At 34.9% G+C, this 18,995-nt stretch overlaps 1 protein-coding gene across 7 annotated transcripts in view; it reads left to right on the top strand.

Annotated features, from left to right (window-relative positions):
* Nucleotides 1–18,995, top strand: part of RhoGEF2 (Rho guanine nucleotide exchange factor 2) — a 213,491-nt gene that overhangs the window by 177,422 nt on the left and 17,074 nt on the right. For all 7 annotated transcript variants that reach the window (XM_074182252.1, XM_074182254.1, XM_074182255.1 and 4 more), the window contains one exon: nt 16,519–16,805. In XM_074182252.1, coding sequence (XP_074038353.1) covers nt 16,519–16,805 — 287 coding nt within the window. The remainder of the gene's footprint in view (nt 1–16,518; nt 16,806–18,995) is intronic.

Below are 18,995 nucleotides of genomic sequence, written 5' to 3'. Positions count from 1 at the left end.
TGATATAAGTATGTTCAACTGCAGAAGCACATTTGTCTTTCAATATTTCATCAGCTGATGCCGAGATGATCATAGAAATGTCGTCGGCATAAGCTGTATAATGAACTTCAGAAACAACAGAGTCTATATTGTTTACATATAGAATAAAAAGGATTGGGCCCAGAATGGACCCTTGAGGTACTCCCATATCTACACTGAAAGGCTCAGAATTTATTCTCTGGATTTCATTTTTGACCGTACACTGGAGAGATACATATTGTCTCCTACCTTCAAGGAATGAGGATATCCAGTTGAGAGATGCACCTCTTAGTCCATATCTTTCCAATTTCAGTAAAAGTTTTTGATGATTGACGCAGTCGAATGCCCGACTCAAATCACAGAATATCGCTGCCGGGCATTCACCGGCCTCAATATATCTAATTACCTCATTATATAATGAAAAAATGGCAGTATTAGTTGATTTTTCTGCACGAAAGCCATGCTGCGTGTTTGTTAATATTTTGTGTAGATTTTAAAATGAAGTAAGTCGATCCAAAAATGCATAATCGAATATCTTTGATAGTCCATATGGTACTGTTACTGGACGATAATTTTCCATTAAGTTCGGGTTGTTTCTCTTGAAAATGGGAGTTACTTTTCCGATTTTCATTTCTTGCGGAAAGACACCTTTTACAGATATCAGATTAATCAGATATGTTAATGGTTTTATTATCGTTGGAAGAATTCTTTTCCAAATGTACATGGGAATATCATCTGCTCCAGAGGATTTCTTATTTTTTAATTTATTCCCTAATAAGGATAATAGTTCAGTTTCAGTAAATGGTTTCAAGTTGTTTTCTGATAGACGTCAGTCCATTCAAATTACTGTGTAGGTATATCCTAGACAGGCTTGAACATTCAAAGTTCATTTCTTTAGATTTGTTTACTGCCAGTCTTCAAGCATAGCCCACTGATTAATAAGATCGGTCAATTTGTTAGACACCAGCTTCGAAAGCCTTTACTCCAACACTAGAACAGTTGAAGTTTGCTAATCACAGCTTTGATATGATCAGAGGAGCTCAATTTTTTATCAATAACGAATCCTAAAATCCCAACAATTGGTTTGCTGCTTATCAGCAGCAAACCAAATAATTATATGCTAATGTTTCGCTATCTCGCGTCATTAGTTATAAGCTGGTTAAGTCTTTGCTAGAGCATAGTAAACTCATATCATCTGCAAACAAGGTTTCATAAAACTGCATCGACATAGACCTAAAACTGAGCTTTGAGGAACACCATGCTTGTTTTATTTCTTTGTGGTCTGACTTTGTTGGTCCCTTCAAAATATTGATACCTATGTGATATAAAAAAAAACGTATAGTTTTGAACTACCTTACTATTCAAAGTTTGAAAGAGAACTGTTTTGAATTGAAGGGGTTATATTTTTAGGAGTGATTAATTTTTTGGGAAAGAAAGTTTTTGGCTTTCTACTACTCCATCTGATACAAAAAAAGGGATGAGAGAATCTTCCAAAAGGAAAGAAGTAATCAATTTGAAACTCTATACATGAATGTGTAGATCATGCAAAGAAGTAACTTTCAGACACAAACTGAAAGAAAGTCCTCCTGAAACAGCTACTTTCATATAAACTTGAATTACACGAAAGAAAATAATTCTTTCGAAACAAATACTTCTATATGAACACTGAATTATACTTTACAGGAGGACTTTCAGTTTGTGTCTGAAAGTTACTTCTTTGCATAATCTACATATTCACGTATAGAGTTTCAAATTGATTACTTCTTTCCTTTCTTTGGAAGATTCTCTCATCCCTTTTTTTGCATCAGATGGAGTAGTAGAAAGCCAAAAACTTTCTTTCCCAAAAAATTAATCACTCCTAAAAATATAACCCCTTCAATTCAAATAAGATTCCTCTTGGCTGGGATTAAATCAAATAGGTGAATGAATGTCATTACGATGTCATCGATGACATAAGCAGAACAAGCTTATTCTGTGACATTCAAAATCGTAATTCATGAATGAAGTGTGTGTATTTTCTATAATGTTATCCAATTTGGTACTGAAGAGCCTTAGGGCAAGTGTCTTAAGGCGAAACATCGGTGTATACCAGTGAGGGTGACAGTGTTCTATGTGAGTAAAATTTATTACCATTCATTCAAAGTAGAACTCATGTGAATGATATCTGATTCTTATTCCACAACAAATGTTTGAAATACAAACTGAGTAGAGAAAAGTATCTTCTGTATAATTCAGTGTTCATATAGAAGTATTTGTTTCGAAAGAATTATTTTCTTTCGTGTAATTCAATGTTTATATGAAAGTAGCTGTTTCAGGAGGACTTTCTTTCAGTTTGTGTCTGAAAGTTACTTCTCTGCATGATCTACACATTCATGTATAGAGTTTCAAATTGATTACTTCTTTCCGTTCTTTCGAAGATTCTCTCATCCCTTTTTTTTGTATCAGATGGAGTAGTAGAAAGCCAAAAACTTTCTTTCCCAAAAAAAAATAACTGTTTTATAAGCAGCCAAAAACCGTTGCTTGTGGCTCACCAAAATAAAATGCTTCATTTTATTGATTTAAACAGGTTGTATTCTGTTTTGTGAATTATTTTCATGAATTTTGACTCAAATTTTATTCATGATGGCCTAAGGTCATTAGTAGTGAAAATCAAAAAAAAATACTCAACAGTTGAATTATGATTACTAAATTGTTTTTTTCATGTCGAGACCTATTTCTGAATTTATTTGAATTTCAATATAGGTTTCAAGAAGTGCATCCAATTTTTTTCTCAATAAAGCAGTCATAAAGAGTACTTACTGTCCTTCCTAAAAATACAGATTACTGGTTGTTTCCAAATAACATTAGGCAATCTACTGTCACACATGGTATAACAAGATAAATGTTAATTCATATCCTTATAGAGGAATTACACGAGATCACAACTTTGTTTCATGCCCATTCTTGTTGCAATTAAATCATTATTTATTTTGTTGATTGCCTCAGCATTGATTGAGAGAATTCAATCATATCATTGGAATTTTATGAAGGTTCTTGAGAAAAAATCTTTGGCAGTTTCGTTGATTCGTTTTTGAATGAAGAGAATGTAGAAAAAGAAGTTTTATTATACATTGAAAATGTGTTTGAGAGAAAAAAAGGTTGAGAAGGATGTCAATGTTCAAGCATTTCTCCAAATTTATAGAATGATATTTCAACAGCTGAAGACATATTAATGAATGTGAAATTAGACAAATCGTAAACATTTTTTTCCCTGTGATTCTGACTGAATATTCAAACACTGATAAAATAGTATTTGCTGAAGAGGTGACTTGAATAAAAACTGATTTCTTTTTCCTGTGGGTAGATAATATTTATCATTGTGGTTGTTCATTTATATATGTTTATCGGCAGTTATATTCGTTTCTTGTTGAATATATTATTGAGTTATATACAACCTTGCATGCATTGGATCCATTTCCATTTTTTCTAAGGTGAACTGATCATTAAATGTAAGGTTAGTACATGTTTCTAAATGGTTTTATGTTTGAAAGTAGGTGCTTATTTTCAAGTATAATTTATTTTAAATTCAATGTTAGCTTTGACCTGCAGATTGAAATTGGGTAAACTAAAGATTTGGGAGCAATAATTAGGTTGTCCGTTTTATGAGTCTATTCTAAACTGTAATATCTTAGTGATTACTCATTCAATTAAATCGAAATAAGCATCATTTGAATCAGTGCACTTTTGCCAACGTAACACAAGTCGAATAATTCCGACAGCATAAAAAATGAGTGTTCGGGATTCGATGAAGTCGACGAAGGACGTTTTTCCGGGTCCTGTTTGGCGAAGGTTCTACCGGTGAGAAAGTTATCGAAGTGCTTGAAAAGATGGTATTCGGTTGACAAAGGTCTGGGGAGTATGGTGGATGAGGCAGAACTTCGACGATCAATTCGTTTAACTTTTGGACGATGTCGTGGAGCAGAATCGGATCTCTTCTGTAGACAAGTGCTGTCTGCTGCTGCTGCAATTTTTGGTACATTTCGTCGATTTCCTCACGATAGGACTCTGCTGTGATGGTTTGGCTGGTTGCAGAAAGTTATAGCGATTCTCTCCAACCGCTGACCACCGGGGTTTTTGCCTTCGGAAGGTGCCTGGGTAGCTAATCGGTGTCCAATCACTGTCCTGAACGTCTCCTGTTGTCGTAGAGCAGGGGTCTCCAAACTACGGCCCGCGGGGCGAATCCGGCCCGCCAGTGTCATCAATCTGGCCCGCGACAGCCAATGATTAACTAATTGTTGTTACTATTGCTGTGATAAGTTGAAGAAGAAAACACAGAATTATAATTACTCGGTTTTATTTACTTGCAAAGTAAAACTTTCTCGAACCAACGCGGTAATTCCAAATATTTAATTACGCCTAATGCCACTTAGCGGGTAGCTGAAAAAGATAGTACATAGTACCACTACTCGCCACTAGATGTCGTTAAGTGTCACAATACACAATAATAATTGAAATGCAAAAAAGCGTAAGTTTGCTTAGGTCACGCACTTTGCGACTATCCTAGTCTAGAAATATAGTTAAGGGCAGAAATTGGCCCTTGGAACCAACTGAAAAAATCATTATGGCCCGAAGGCTTCAAAGTTTGGAGACCCCTGTCGTAGAGGATCCACTTTTCGTTACTCGTGACGATCAGTCATAGGTTTTTCATCAATAATAGGTCCTCAATCAAGCACTTCTAGAAAACATTTTCATATATTCATACTAAAAACTTTGGAAAAACTATTGGAGAAATCAAGACTCATTTAAAATTTTCAAAGAAGCGTATTTGTGAACAAATATTATCAGGAAAACATTTGTACAAGTAATGAAATTGGAAAAATTTGATTTCAAAAAAATATGTATGTTCATTTCTTTTAACTTTCTTCATTAATGAACTGCAGAAAAGTTTACAAATGGTCAGGTGAAATGAGATACAATTTTCAGTTTTTAACGAGAAAGTTGTTCATTTTTCTCAAGTGTATTCATAATATAATGAACAGAATGATAATTTCGATGTGTTCCTATTAAAATATATGATGGAATCGGCCGATACTTGATGAAAATCCACAACTAACGTATTCTAAAAACACTTTATTGTGTGATTTTCACTAGACAGTTTTACAAAAAATCGTTTTTGTAAAACTGTCTAGTGAAAATCACACAATGGAGTGTTTTTAGAATATGTTCCTATTAATATTTCTCATTAACTAAGAAGTCCTTAGGGAAGAAAAAATGAATGGTCCCTATCAGTTCCTAGTAGTCTAGCTAAAGTCACATTTCGTGATTATTTTGATGACTTTTTCACGTTCAAGTATCTTATTGAGAACACTTTTTTTACAACAGAACAAAAATACTGTTTCTCGACTCGAGTTTGAATCAAGTTACCATTAAATTGCATTTTACAAGGCAAAAAAAGAATCGTATGATAAATTTATACAAATTTCAACCAACAAACATAAAGATACTCTACTAGTGAGCTCAAAACAATTTCCAACATCAGTGCCAATGAATTTAACATATTTTTCTCGAATATTGCCGAGAATATCATTAAATCTCTACCTACCTGCAACATCTCCGCTCTCGATTATATTTCTAGCCTCCCAAAACCAGTTTATTCATTTTTTCTACTACCAGTTGATCATGAAGAAGTAACACTTGCGATTCGAAAACTCAAGAACACCTCTAGCTTTGACATATTTCACTTGAATAGTCAAATCATCAAAGAAACCATTGACTTTCTTGTTGAACCTTTGACACAATTAATGAATCGCTCCTTCACGGAAGGTATCTTTCCCGATGTCTTCAAAATGAGTAAAGTAGTGCCTATCTTTGAAAAAGGTGATCCCAATATACCAGACAACTATAGACCTATCTCAATTACACCCATTTTAGGAAAAATCCTAGAAATTGTTATTAAAGAGCGCCTCTCCAATTATTTAAACAAATACGATCTTCTTCATGGCCATCAATTTGGCTTCATCAAAAATAGATCTACAATAGACGCAGTGGGAAAGGTAATACAAAAAGTTGTTTGTATTAGTAAAGTTTGAGTAAAGCCTTCGACTGTGTCAACCACAATATCCTTATCAGTAAACTTGAAATTTTTAGAATGAGAGTTACAGTCTTGAACTTATTTAATTCATATTTAACCAGAAGGAAATAAGCCATCTGCACAAACGGGGAATTATCTGTAGAGAAAGTAGTTTCCCATGGCATACCTCAGGGGTCAATCCTTGGACCTATACTTTTTGTAATATATGTGAATGATATTTTTCAAAGCCTACCACCTAGCACAGTCATCTGTTTTGCAGATGATACAACAATGATTCACTCCAACTCCGAAATGAGTAAACTACTCGACAAGACCAATGAAATTGAAGAAAAAGCTGTAAACTGGTTTACTTCCAATGATTTGAAATTAAATAGGGAAAAAACTCAACAAATAGGTATATCTTCAAATAATAGGGTAACCACACAGAAGCACGTAAAATTATTAGGTATAATTATTGATGACTCACTTAAATGGGAAAATCATATTGACTTTCTATGCAAAAAATTGTCAACTCAGCTCTACCTTCTTCGCCAGCTGAAAAGATTTATAAATACCAATACATTACTAACTGCGTATTACTCACTACTTCACTTAGAATAATAGCTGGAACTTCATTCAACGAACAATGTCAACCTCTCTTCATCTTTTACAAAATTCTGCTTCTTTACTTTGCCAAGCTTTCGCTTCTAGTGGGAAGCTTCTTCAGGGCAGTAAAAATAAGTAAAAAACAATTATTTGAACATATAAATCGACGAAAAAAGTTAAACATTAACGGAGTTTTTTTTTTTTTTTTTGTCAAACCAAATGTACAGTAGAATGGAATAACGGGGTCTCTCAGTCAAAAAATCAAAAATCAAAAACTCTGCTTTACTTTGCCAAGCTTTCGCTTCTAGTGGGAAGCTTCTTCAGGGCAGTAAAAATGAGTAAAAAACAATTAGTTGAATATATAAATCGACGAAAAAAGTTAAACATTAACGGAGTTTATTTTTTTTTGTCAAATATATATATATATATATATATATATATATATATACATTACTATATATTAACTAAGTACTGTTAAATGATTGTTTTTGCTGATCTCTTGATTGAAATCGAGCACTAAGTTGTAGAAAATCTTTGAGTTGAATATTTTGCTTTTTCAAAAATTCATTACGATTATTCATGAATTTAAGGAACGTATATAAATCGCGAATGATTTCCTGTTTTTATTTCTAATTTATTTACTCTACTTTTAACTGTCTTGTGGGGTTTTGAAGTGGCGAACTTTATAAAAACATATAAATATTATTCCAACGGTGTACATAAAGAGTCCAGTCTGTTGAATAAATTTTCCAACCTTCCCAAAATAACCAGAGATTTTACGGGGATTGAAAGATACTCAATGTTTCTGTTGAATTCAATCCAATTTTTGAAATATCCGAACAGATTTGGTTTTATTCAACCACAGTATATGTGGGGTACATTTTGAATAGGCCAACAAAAAAAAGTCACAATCTAAGTATATGACAAGTAAGATAATGATTATAGTTTCTCCTTTATAAAGTATTTATTTATTTTCGTATAGACACTTTGCTGTACACTAAAAGGAAAGTCGCCTATGAAATGTTTTGACTGTAAAACCCAAGTTTTTTCATTGTCTAGCTAATGTTGGTAGAATCGATATTTCAAAACTGAATTGGCACTATTAATTTTATCCTCTAGTTAATACATTGAAGAAAGACAGATATATTTTTTAAATACCTTTTTTTAAGGGAACAAAACTAATGAAATGAATGTAGTCATTGCTGAAACATTTGTGGGACAATCATCTCTCGTTTGAATATTATTGCTAGCATCCCAAGCGATAAATTTGTCTTCACAGTTGAAAAATAAACCATTGTTTTTCAACTATGGCGTTTGCCAGATAAGAGACAATTGGTTGTAAAAAATAGAACATTTTCATTGTACTTTTTAAGTAAAACTGGTACTCCACAAATTGGGCATTTCTGTGAAAAAATATTTTAAATTCACACAAATAAAATTCATTTGTAGATTTTCCATTCTGAAAGATCTATTTTGGTATAATTTTAATTCAAATGTCTAAATATCGGCTACTTATTTGCGTTTTTGAAGTTATACCTACAGATATAATTAATTTGTTTACATGTCATAAAACTTGAAAAATTTTTTTTACATTGAATAGGAAATATTTCTATAAGATATTAGTTTATTCAAGGATCTTTCTTTTCAGAGGGGAGTACAGATTATTTGGCGAACCTCTTCACCGGAACAAAAAATCCACGACTTCAGTTATTAGGTTGTTTCAGAAATTTTGTCCGTTTTAATGAGTACTGTAAACTGTACTGTGTGAATACTTATTCAATTTTATCAAAAAAGCGCCATTCGAATCAGTGCACTTTTGCCAACGTAGCACAAGTCGATTAATTCCGTCAGCATAACAATTGAGTGTTCGGGATTTGATGAAGTCGACGGAACGAAATTTCGAAAACCAACGTCGAACAAAATGACAGTGTTAATGAACAACGTTCATTATTACTGTCATTGTAAATACTTGGTTAATTTTTCGGTCTGTTTCGGCAGCGCTTTGGCCGAAAATCGCTGAACGACAATAAGCTGAAAAGTAGCAAAAATAAAAATTTGAAATGGATGAACAGCATCAAAGTATAGAGTACAAAATTCTCTTTCAATCGGTATATGCCAAAGCACAGTGGAATAAATATTTATTGAGGTATGTTTTAATATTAATATTTGTTCACAAAAACTGAACGTTTTATCTTCTTGTTTGTTTTTTTATACGGTTAGAACGCCTAAGTGCAGGTATTTTCCCTCTCCTTTCATCCGGATGTCTCTTTAAATTTACCTGTATTTGGGTTACATCAGGTAATATTCTTTGTGTTGGTGTTTCTCTAGGTTCATTGTTTCTAGGAATGTGTATTATTTTGTGGTATATATTTAATGTTAGGTCTTGTTGTGTTTTGATTTGGGATATGGAGCTACAAAATCATATCGACATTAAAATGGACAAAACTTTTGAAATAACCTGATATTTTTAGTATAAAATGACTCAACATCTAAAAGCACTTCAAAACAAGCACACACAACAGTGTCTAACACAACAAGAAATACCATTGTTGTAAAGCTGACACAATACAAAGAAGATGGCAGATAAACAGCACACTATAAAGTTTTTTTATAACAAAAAATTTCATGTTACAAATAAATGATATTGAAGTATTGAACATCTCTTCCATTTTCTATCTTTCAACTTAGATCAAGTGTAAGACTATTTTTTCCGCATAACAAAAATATCTGTAAATTTCTTAAAAACGAGTGGGATAAAAACGATTATACGATTTGATAACACATGTATGAATGTACACATTTGCTAATTGCAGTAAGATTTTTACGACTCTAACGATTGAGTGGAGAGAATAATTATTGACTACTCCTTGTAATTCTAAGAAAAATAAACGAGCAATCGAAATGGTGAATTTTTCCGAATCGAGTGTATATTTACTAAACCGAATGCTATGTTTGTTTGCTTAAGGTAAGATACGCAATTAAATTATACTATAAGCAGCAGGACCGTCCTTGATAGTGCTAACACCGACGACATGCAGCTTCTCGTTTTGGTCCAGTTCGATAGTTGAGATCGTCTTGGCGGGATTTTTTTTAATTCGTACATCGCGTGGACTGATTTGAAAATTTGTTTTTGTGTTTTAGTGGAGTGATTTAAAACTTATTTGCTCGTATTTTCCACGGAATTCGGCAGGAAAATTAACGAACTGTTGATGTTGGTCCGTTTAGAAAATAATTATTCGCTTTTTGAACTATTTTTCCGAATTAAGTTTGGAAACATGTTTAAAATGTTTACTTTGAGTCAAAACTTTCGTTGGAAATATTCCTGTTAGTGACAGAGACTTGTAGGTACATCCTGTTCTGGTGTTCTCAAAGGTTTCCATAACGTTCCGAAAAACTTCGCAGCAGTTATTCTTATCATCAGTTCTGTTGAATTTAGAAGCTTTTCCTTCTTGACAACCGATTTTAGATCAACGTAAAGAAAATAATCTTAAGGTGTAAAATCAGGCGATCTTGGTGGTCACACATCTTAGACCAATCAATTACCAGAAAATCTATAAATCGGCCGTTTTTCCTTGCTGGAAGAGTGTGTTGTGGTGAAGCTTCATTTTTTTGAAAAGAACATATTGTATACATTTTTAATTTAGTTGTTCATCAAGAAGCTACAAGCAGTTGTCAACTGTTGAGTTTCTATCTATAAACATAGCTTAATAATTGAGTTTATGTGGTATCTTTTATAAAATATCTCGCTCGTGACTTATAAAATCTGTCATTCTTTCTAAAAATTCAGTTGTCAAAAATTTTCTATCTTTTATGGGTGGAATCTGAAAATTAATGATACTTTCTGACTTATTCTTGTGAGATTGCCAGTCCACTGCTACAAATACGACCTCAAATGATTGTTTTTTTATAACGGTGCCTAAAATATTTGGCTGCTCCATTAAAAAAAATTGATAATCTATTAATTTATTTGTTAGTAACGGAACTAATGATAATTTATTCATAAATTTTTCTTTAGTATCAAATTCAAAGTAAACAATAAGTGAAAAAATGTTAGAACCTAATGGAGTTATTCCAATTGTAAGAATTTAAGTATTATTCACAATTCATGAAGTTGAAGAAATCAATTAACACACACTAACAAATTCAATAAATAATAAAACAATACATATATAATCAAAACGCTCAGTAGTTACACGTATTTTACTTTTATTATGTTCTGAAAAATTATTCTATGAGTTTGAAGAATCGATTTTTTCACTATTTAAAAAAAAAATGTTTTGATTTGTAATTTGTCGCAGTTTTTTTTGTGATTTTACAATGAGTATTTTATTTTTAGTGGTAGTTCAATTTTTGTTTCGTGTATTATAAATATGATCATTGTATTCAATGTTAGGGGAGAATATGACAGTGATAGTAATAAAACGAAATAACTGCCCAATTATTTATTAGAGGAATATCGAATATTTTTATTGTACATGATTTTTATGAACTACTTTTGTAATATTCCTTAATGTTTCAAATACGTTAGGTCAACTCTTCCCCATGTTAATAAATATACCATAGTTCAACTGAGAGTGGAAAAAAAGGAAAAAAGAATCATCGTGGGTATGTTGCTCAAAATATTTTGCAAAAATTAAAATTTTCATAATGAAGTATGTAATTTCATCTGATTAGAAAATTAATTTGATAAGTTTATTTCAAAAGCATATTCGTAATGATGCCTAAATAATTAATATGCTCTAATTTCGGAATTAGTAACTTTCAAAGGGTCAGTAAATTTGACGATCAATCTAAAGCAAACCTGTATTTCAAATTACCAGTATAATTTCTCTAAGAAACAAATATGTTGTTTCCTTGAACTCTGGAGGTCAATGCCAAAGCTTAGCTTCACAATGGACAACCTTTGAGACCCTGCTTCATAATTTTAAATTTTGATTCTTCTGCTGATCCCACAAATAACTTTTTGTGACGGTAGATGTCTTCATTTGTAAAATATTTATTTATTTGATTATATTTATTCTTCAAGTTGTATCTTCTTTACTACAATAGACTTCTCCAGCAAAGGTAAATTCGAAAGTTGTTCAAAAACCATTCTACTGAACAGAAAGTTAAAGTTCTTTGTCACAAGAAATTTACAACGATATAACGAGTACAATAAAAGAAATGATAAGGAATAATATACAAAGTAGTTGAATCTACACATGCGAATTTCTTAATTGATAATTTTGCTGTTCGAAACCGTAATGTGAGAGTGTCCTTCTATAGAAACTAAGTGAACTAACACATTTTTATCAAAAATCAGTTTGATTGCTATACAGTTTTCTGGACAATAAAATGTCCTTCGATCGTCCTCGTTCGTACTCGCTGTCTTTTCGATACCCCCGAAAACCGTCATTTCTGGAGAAAAATGAGAACGTCAAAACTAAAAAATGTCGCATCGAAAGGAGAGGCAGTTTGACTCCGGGTTTGTCTATATCGACTCCGTCTGTGGTTTGCGAGAAACGACGAGGAAGCCTTATAACAAGGTATTTCATAATATATACTGTATATTCATATTTTGTTATGTGCCCTGTGCTTTGACTTCTCAAACAGTTCTTGATAATTATTCTTTCATTATCATTTTTGAATAATTTGATTTGCATAGTATGTTCTCATCACATAAATGTATATTTCATAGATCTAAATAGATAACTAAGATAACTAACGTATTCTAAAAACACTTTATTGTGTGATTTTCACTAGATAGTTTTACAAAAACGCAACACGTGTTTCGCCATACAATGGCTTTCTCGGGCGTGTCTTAATAACTAATTCTACACATTAAATGCTATATATACTTTATTCTACAATTTAAGGTACCTGAATTTCAGGTACCCGATTTTTTACCTAAGTTTGTAATGAATTCAATCATTACCTGAGCTTATGTTCTATTTTTCACATTTGAAAAAATATTCAGTAACGGAGAGTTATTTAATTCTAATTGATCATTCAGTAAATTACCCGAATTCCTGAATTTATTGGAGTTCCAGAAAGAGCTGAATTTGACGAAACAAATCGCGGTTAATAACGGTTACAAAGTAGATATTATAAACGCCATTGTTACCAAAAAACTTCAAAAGCAAGCCATGGACTTGGACTACCCATATTCAAGATGCGATAGCGTCAGTTATAGGACATTGGCATATTTGGGTGAACCAACCAGGAATATTGCCCGTTTTTTTAAGAAAGAAGGCGTAAACGTAGCTTACAGAACGAATAATAATCTAAGTAAATTTATTAAAAACAATAAAGACAAAACTTCGTTGTTGGATAGATCAGGAGTATATAAGCTGACTTGTGGCTCTTGTCCAAAACTGTATATTGGCCAAACTGGAAGAACATGTTCCCAAAGAATTGAAGAGCATAGAAGCAGTTTTATAAATAGAAAGACCAATTCCACATTTGCAAACCACCTATTAGCAGAAGGACATGAGTTCAATCAGGAATACGATGTACATTTAGAAGAGAAGAGTTTGAAACTCAATCTTCTAGAATGTTTAGAAATCAATAGATTTAGGAATTCGGGTAATTTACTGAATGATCAATTAGAATTAAATGACTCTCCGTTACTGAATATTTTTTCGAATGTAGAAAATGGAACATAAGCTCAGGTAATTGAATTCATTACAAACTTAGGTAAAAACTCAGGTACCTGAAATTCAGGTACTTGAAATACAGGTACTTGAAATTGTAAAATAAGGTATATATAACATTTAATGTGTAGAATTTGTTATTAAGACACGCCCGAGGAAGCCATTGTAGGTATGGCGAAACACGTGTTGCGTTTTTGTAAAACTATCTAGTGAAAATCACACAATAAAGTGTTTTTAGAATACGTTAGTTATGGATTTTCATCAAGTATCGGCCGATTCCATCATATATCTTAAGATAACTAACATAAGTAAATAAAAATGAATACAAACATCCATTGCCCAACATGATTTTTGAAATGATTTACCAGTATGTAAAATTTACTTGAAGATAACAAAGAGCTTCATGTCCTTGTTTACCTGAGGTTGGGACGGATTTTATTTAGTGTATATCTAATGATCCACTATTCATTTTAGCACCCTATGAATATTTTCATACTGAAAAACATATGAAAATTTTCTTTACAATATTCTCCCAGCAATATTGTTATTCAACGTGACATTTTTTTCACATGATACCCTAATACATTCTGGTAAGAATTAGTAATGATACGAATGAATTTCATTTTAGATCAAAACGTCAGCACCGTAATTTGATCAAACGTCCGGAGTTTTGTTGAGATAAGTCAATCATCAGTTTGCCAGTTCCTACATTTCAAATCAACCAAGAACTCTGATTTGAATTTCCATTAAAATTGAAAAAACACAAGTCTGGCTAATTGCCGATTTGTTGAAAAAATAAATATATTGACGTTTTCGTTGGATACTGCCGGTGTTTGACTAAAACTACATGGTTTTTTCCGACGTGAACTTTGAAAAATTACAAACGACGGGATATAAAGATGTTATATATCACAGTTTGAGAAATGTATGAAATATATACACAAACTCTTTTAGAGAGCAATACTTTTTTTCTGTCGATTGCGATTTCATTATATTTTTATCTAACAATATGACAGTTCTCAAATTTCACTGCAAAGTTATGGTTTACTCTATATGAATAACTGTCAGAATATACATTATGAATGTTCAAATCGTATGTGAATTTATCCTAAACGCGAATATGTATGTTTTTTTCGTTCATATAAGTAATAAGCTCAATACAACCATTTTCCGTAACTGAGGTGACCAGCTTATACTAGACATGTATTGTTTTGAATGTCATTGTTGATCAGGAAATACAAGCTTGAAGTAACTTTTCTATTATTATTGGTAACTCGTTATGGCTGAAATCGATTGTAGGTACTAGTATTTTTTTTTCCAACAACCACTCGCCATGCCGTGGGGTAAGTGATCATTGGGTCCGAGGATCATACGCCCTGAGCAAGCGAAGTGAGCCCAAGAATGACAGCCTTCTGCATTTGTCCGGCTAAGATTTCTGCCTTGGTGCGGCAGGTCGATATGATTTTAAGATTCGTTTTGCTCTGGTGGTCGAGAAGGACTACATCAGGCTTATTAGCTTGTATGAGCCTGAGGGTGAGGAACGAATAGTCCCAATAAATTCGGCACTTCTCGTTCCCCACAACGGATTCAATATCCCCCGGAGCGTAGGGCAACACCGGTGTCTCGTCAATACCGTAAGAGTACCGTAGATGATAATATAGCACTCTTAGAGCCGCGTTATGTCGATGGATATAGGCCGAGACCGCATATGCTGGACATGCTGATAGAAAGTGCATTAGGATCTCGGGCGCCTCGTGGCAGGCCCTGCACCTTGTGTCAGGAACCTCTATACCCATCACGCGACTGCGGTAGACTAAGGTGTTGAAGACACCATCCTGGAAAGCCATGCTGAACCCCTCAGTTTCCGACTTCAGCCCACTCGACCTGAGAAAAGCGAACGTAAGGCGCTTTGATAAGCCAAGGTCTCCAATGTTGTTGAAGAAAACCCCATGCAATGGCTTATCCTTGCGTTTCCGCAGAAGTAAGGAGATCTCTGCGGCTTTTATCTGAGCTTTTTGCTGAACGGGTTCCAACTCGGTGACAGAGTTGTGGTCACCTCGTTCAGTGTCGAAAACTATACCGAGTTCATCAGCTGCTTGGGCAGCTGGTCACGGACCATGCAGAGAAGGGGATCCGAACTCCTGACGACTTCACAGGCTGTATCCAGTACCATTCTGTCATGTAGACACTCCAAACTCAAAAGTTCACGGCCTCCCTGTTGTCGGGGGAAGTACAACCGTGGAACGGACGATTTGAGATGCAAACTCCTATAGAGATTCATCATTTTTCGGGTCTTCACGTCGAGTTGATACAGCTCCTCCCGAGTCTACTTCACTACTCCAAACGAGTAGAGTAAGACCGGCAAACATATTTGTTGCAGCAACTTTGTTCTTCTCCGACAGTTTCGATGAGCAGATTTGTCGAAGTTTTTGCTGATACTTGCCGCGGAGAGAGTTCTTTACTGCTGGTATCTCTTGTGAGTGGCGTGAGTGGCCGGCATCCAAATGGTGTAGGATGCTTCCATCTACGAGCTGCACATCCTCTCCGTAGTTCCTGCATCGTCCTCTTTTGAGATGGACCATTGCACATTTGTCTATCCCGAATTTCATACCGATAGCATGCGTGTACTCTTCCACCACCCTCAAGGACTGATGGAGATCCTTCTCTCCAGAGGCATAAAGTTTAAGATCATCCATATAAAACAGATGAGTGACCTTGTGCCTCCGGTTTCCGGGGGTGCCACAGTTATACTCTCGAGTATTTCTGAGCGCAACGGATAATGGCAATAGTGAGATGCAGAATAGAAGGGGGCTGAGGGAATCACCCTGAAATACACCCCTTCTGACCCACCCTGTTTGGACTCTTGCTTGACCAGATGTTATGGTGAAGCGAGTTCGCCAAAGTGGTATCAGTTGTTCAATGCATCTCACTATTTTGTCGGTTATAGCAAGGCATCTGAGCAAATGCAAGATGAGATTATCATTATTACTATTATTATCAATTAATACGCTTGGACTATTTTTTTCACTGTTTGACATTACTGAGGCAAATATCAATCATCCAAAAGAGCACAAATATATAGACCAATTTTTTTTATTGCACTTACTGAATGTTCAAATGTACCATCTGCCCATGCAAGTCGGCTGCGGTCTGTAGACGCTTTCGTACTTGGAAACGCAGTGTTATCGTCTTCAAAAATCGTTCTTGTTCCAGATGGTTCAAACACTTCACCGATGCCACGGAAGCATATAACAAGCGGCAAGGAAAGTCTCTGGATCGCAAAGAGGAAGCAGCTACCGATTCGGAGTCCGAGAGCGTTCAGGATCTTCCTCCTTCCGAAGAGGTCTCCGAACGAGCCGAAGCAGTCGGAGGAGACGCGAACGAGAGTGCGTCTGCAACGACAGAAGACGGCGTCGATCGAACGTCCACCGAGGATAATAAGGAACCCATAGAGGAAGATAATACCGAAGAGGGTGAGAGGAATTCCGCCGAAACATCAGGTTTGTGGTTGATTTAGTTGATGAGTTTTTGGATGGTGTTGTAAGAGGTGCAGGTGTGGGAACAGAACAGGTTTGTCGGGAGAATAGAACAGGTTTTTTTAATACTCGCTTTGAGGTTGTTTCAGCTGTTTTCATATGATTGTTTTTCAAATAAAATATAATATTGTTCAAAAATACTCAAAGGTTATATTTCGAATACACAAGTAGTCGAATCAATGAAGTATTTTTCTCAGAACGGTTCCGAGTTCGGTGAGTTTTTTCAAATTTTGGTTCTATTATACGTGGGAGGTCCTAGAAGTACCCGAAACGACGTCAATATCGATTTTTGCACTTCTTTCACTTGAAAAAAAAATTTTTTATTTGAAAAATTCTACTGCAAAGTCTAAAACCGCCGTAAAAAGTCGATTGTGACCATCAAGCAACTTCAAGATCAAAATGACATTCTGACTATTTGTTAACAATTGTTTATTATTAGTCAGTGGACTATGCTTGAAGACTGGCAGTGAACAAATCTAAAGAAATCAACTTTAAATGTTCAAGCCCGTCTCGGATATACACACACAGTAAGTTGAATGGACTGACGCCTATCAGAAAACAACTACTCCACTGGCTAACACCACGAACGGCGTTGGATTATATCCGACAGGCGTTAAGTGCAGGAATCTCCACAGAAAATTTCCTGCATATGCAATTGGCAATACAACTGAAAGAGTCAACCTTCAATTTTGGAACGGGCACGCTTGCTGGCCGGTTTCGCGCTCCTTAGCCACTCCCCAGTGCAAGATAGTGATCATCATCGACCTAAAGTCAATGATACTCCATAATTGAAAATCTAAATTCTTTCAGAATATTTCATTTCCCGTCTTAAGTTGGAGCAACAAAAATGTCACTCCATCTAGTGGACGAGGTACTAACTGAATGCATATCCGAAATTTGCTCGATTACTGTTAATAAGGAAGAAAAACTTTCTTATTAGTCAGTGGGATATGCAGTTGGTTAGTACCTCGTCCACTAGATGGAGTGACATTTTTGTTGTTCGCTCCAACTTATGACGAGGAATGAAATACTCTGAAAGAATTTAGATTTTCACTTGTGGAATATCATTGACTTTAGGTCGATGATGGTCACTATCTTGCACTGATAAGTGGCTAATGAGCCTTAAACCGGTCTGCAAGTGTGCCCGTTCCAAAATTGAAAGTCGACTCTTTCAGTTGTGTTGCCAATTGCATATGCAGGAAATTTTCTGTGAAGATTCCTGCATTGACGCCTGTCGGATATAATCCAACGCCGTTCGTGGTATTAGCCAGTGGAGTAGTTGTTTTCTGATAGGCGTCAGTCAATTCAACCTACTGTGTAGGTATATCCTGGCTTGAACATTTAAAGTTAATTGTTTAGACCAGGGGTCTCCAAACTTTTAAGCCTTCGGGCCATAATGATTTTTTCAGTTTCTTCCAAGGGCCAATTTCTGCCCTTAACTATATTTCTAGACTAGGATAGTCGCAAAGTGCGTGACCTAAGCAAACTTACGCTTTTTTGCATTTCAATCATTTTTGTGTATTGTGACACTTAACGACATCTAGTGGCGAGTAGTGGTACCATGTACTATCTTTTTCAGCTACCCGCTAGGTGGCATTAGGCGTAATTAAATATTTGGAATTACCGCGTTGGTTCGAGAAAGTTCTGGTTCTAGCTAGTGTATTCCGATCACCTCGAGATGGCAGTGATAATTGCATATAAAAAGGCTAGCGGCGCAACTGCGAGTTAGTCTGCGTAGGAAAGGCGAAGGTTTACCTTGCAACTAAATAAAACCGAGTAATTATCATTCTGTTTTCTTCTTCAACTTATCACAGCAATAGTAACAACAATTAGGTAATCATTGACTGTCGCGGGCCAGATTGATGACAGTACATCATTGGCTGTCGCGGGCCGGATTGATGACACTGGCGGGCCGGATTTGGCCCGCGGGCCGTAGTTTGGAGACCCCTGGTTTAGACGAACAAGCATCCTGTATTGAAAAGGAAACTTTTGGGGAGATATTAATTTTCACACATCTTTTTGACTCTACTTCCAAAGAATGTCAGCAAACCTGGTTTTCACCTTCAGTCTATACCTTTGTTTGCAAAAAACTGTAACTGACTCGAGTCACTCTGTACGACCAATAACAACATAATCGATTCTGTTCCAATAATA

Source organism: Leptinotarsa decemlineata, unplaced genomic scaffold (genome assembly GCF_025532065.1).
Source record: "Leptinotarsa decemlineata unplaced genomic scaffold, Ldec_3_MD MMD2_tig00026328_RagTag_RagTag, whole genome shotgun sequence".
NCBI classification, from domain to species: domain Eukaryota; kingdom Metazoa; phylum Arthropoda; class Insecta; order Coleoptera; family Chrysomelidae; genus Leptinotarsa; species Leptinotarsa decemlineata.
This window is presented reverse-complemented; position numbering and strand designations above follow the sequence as displayed.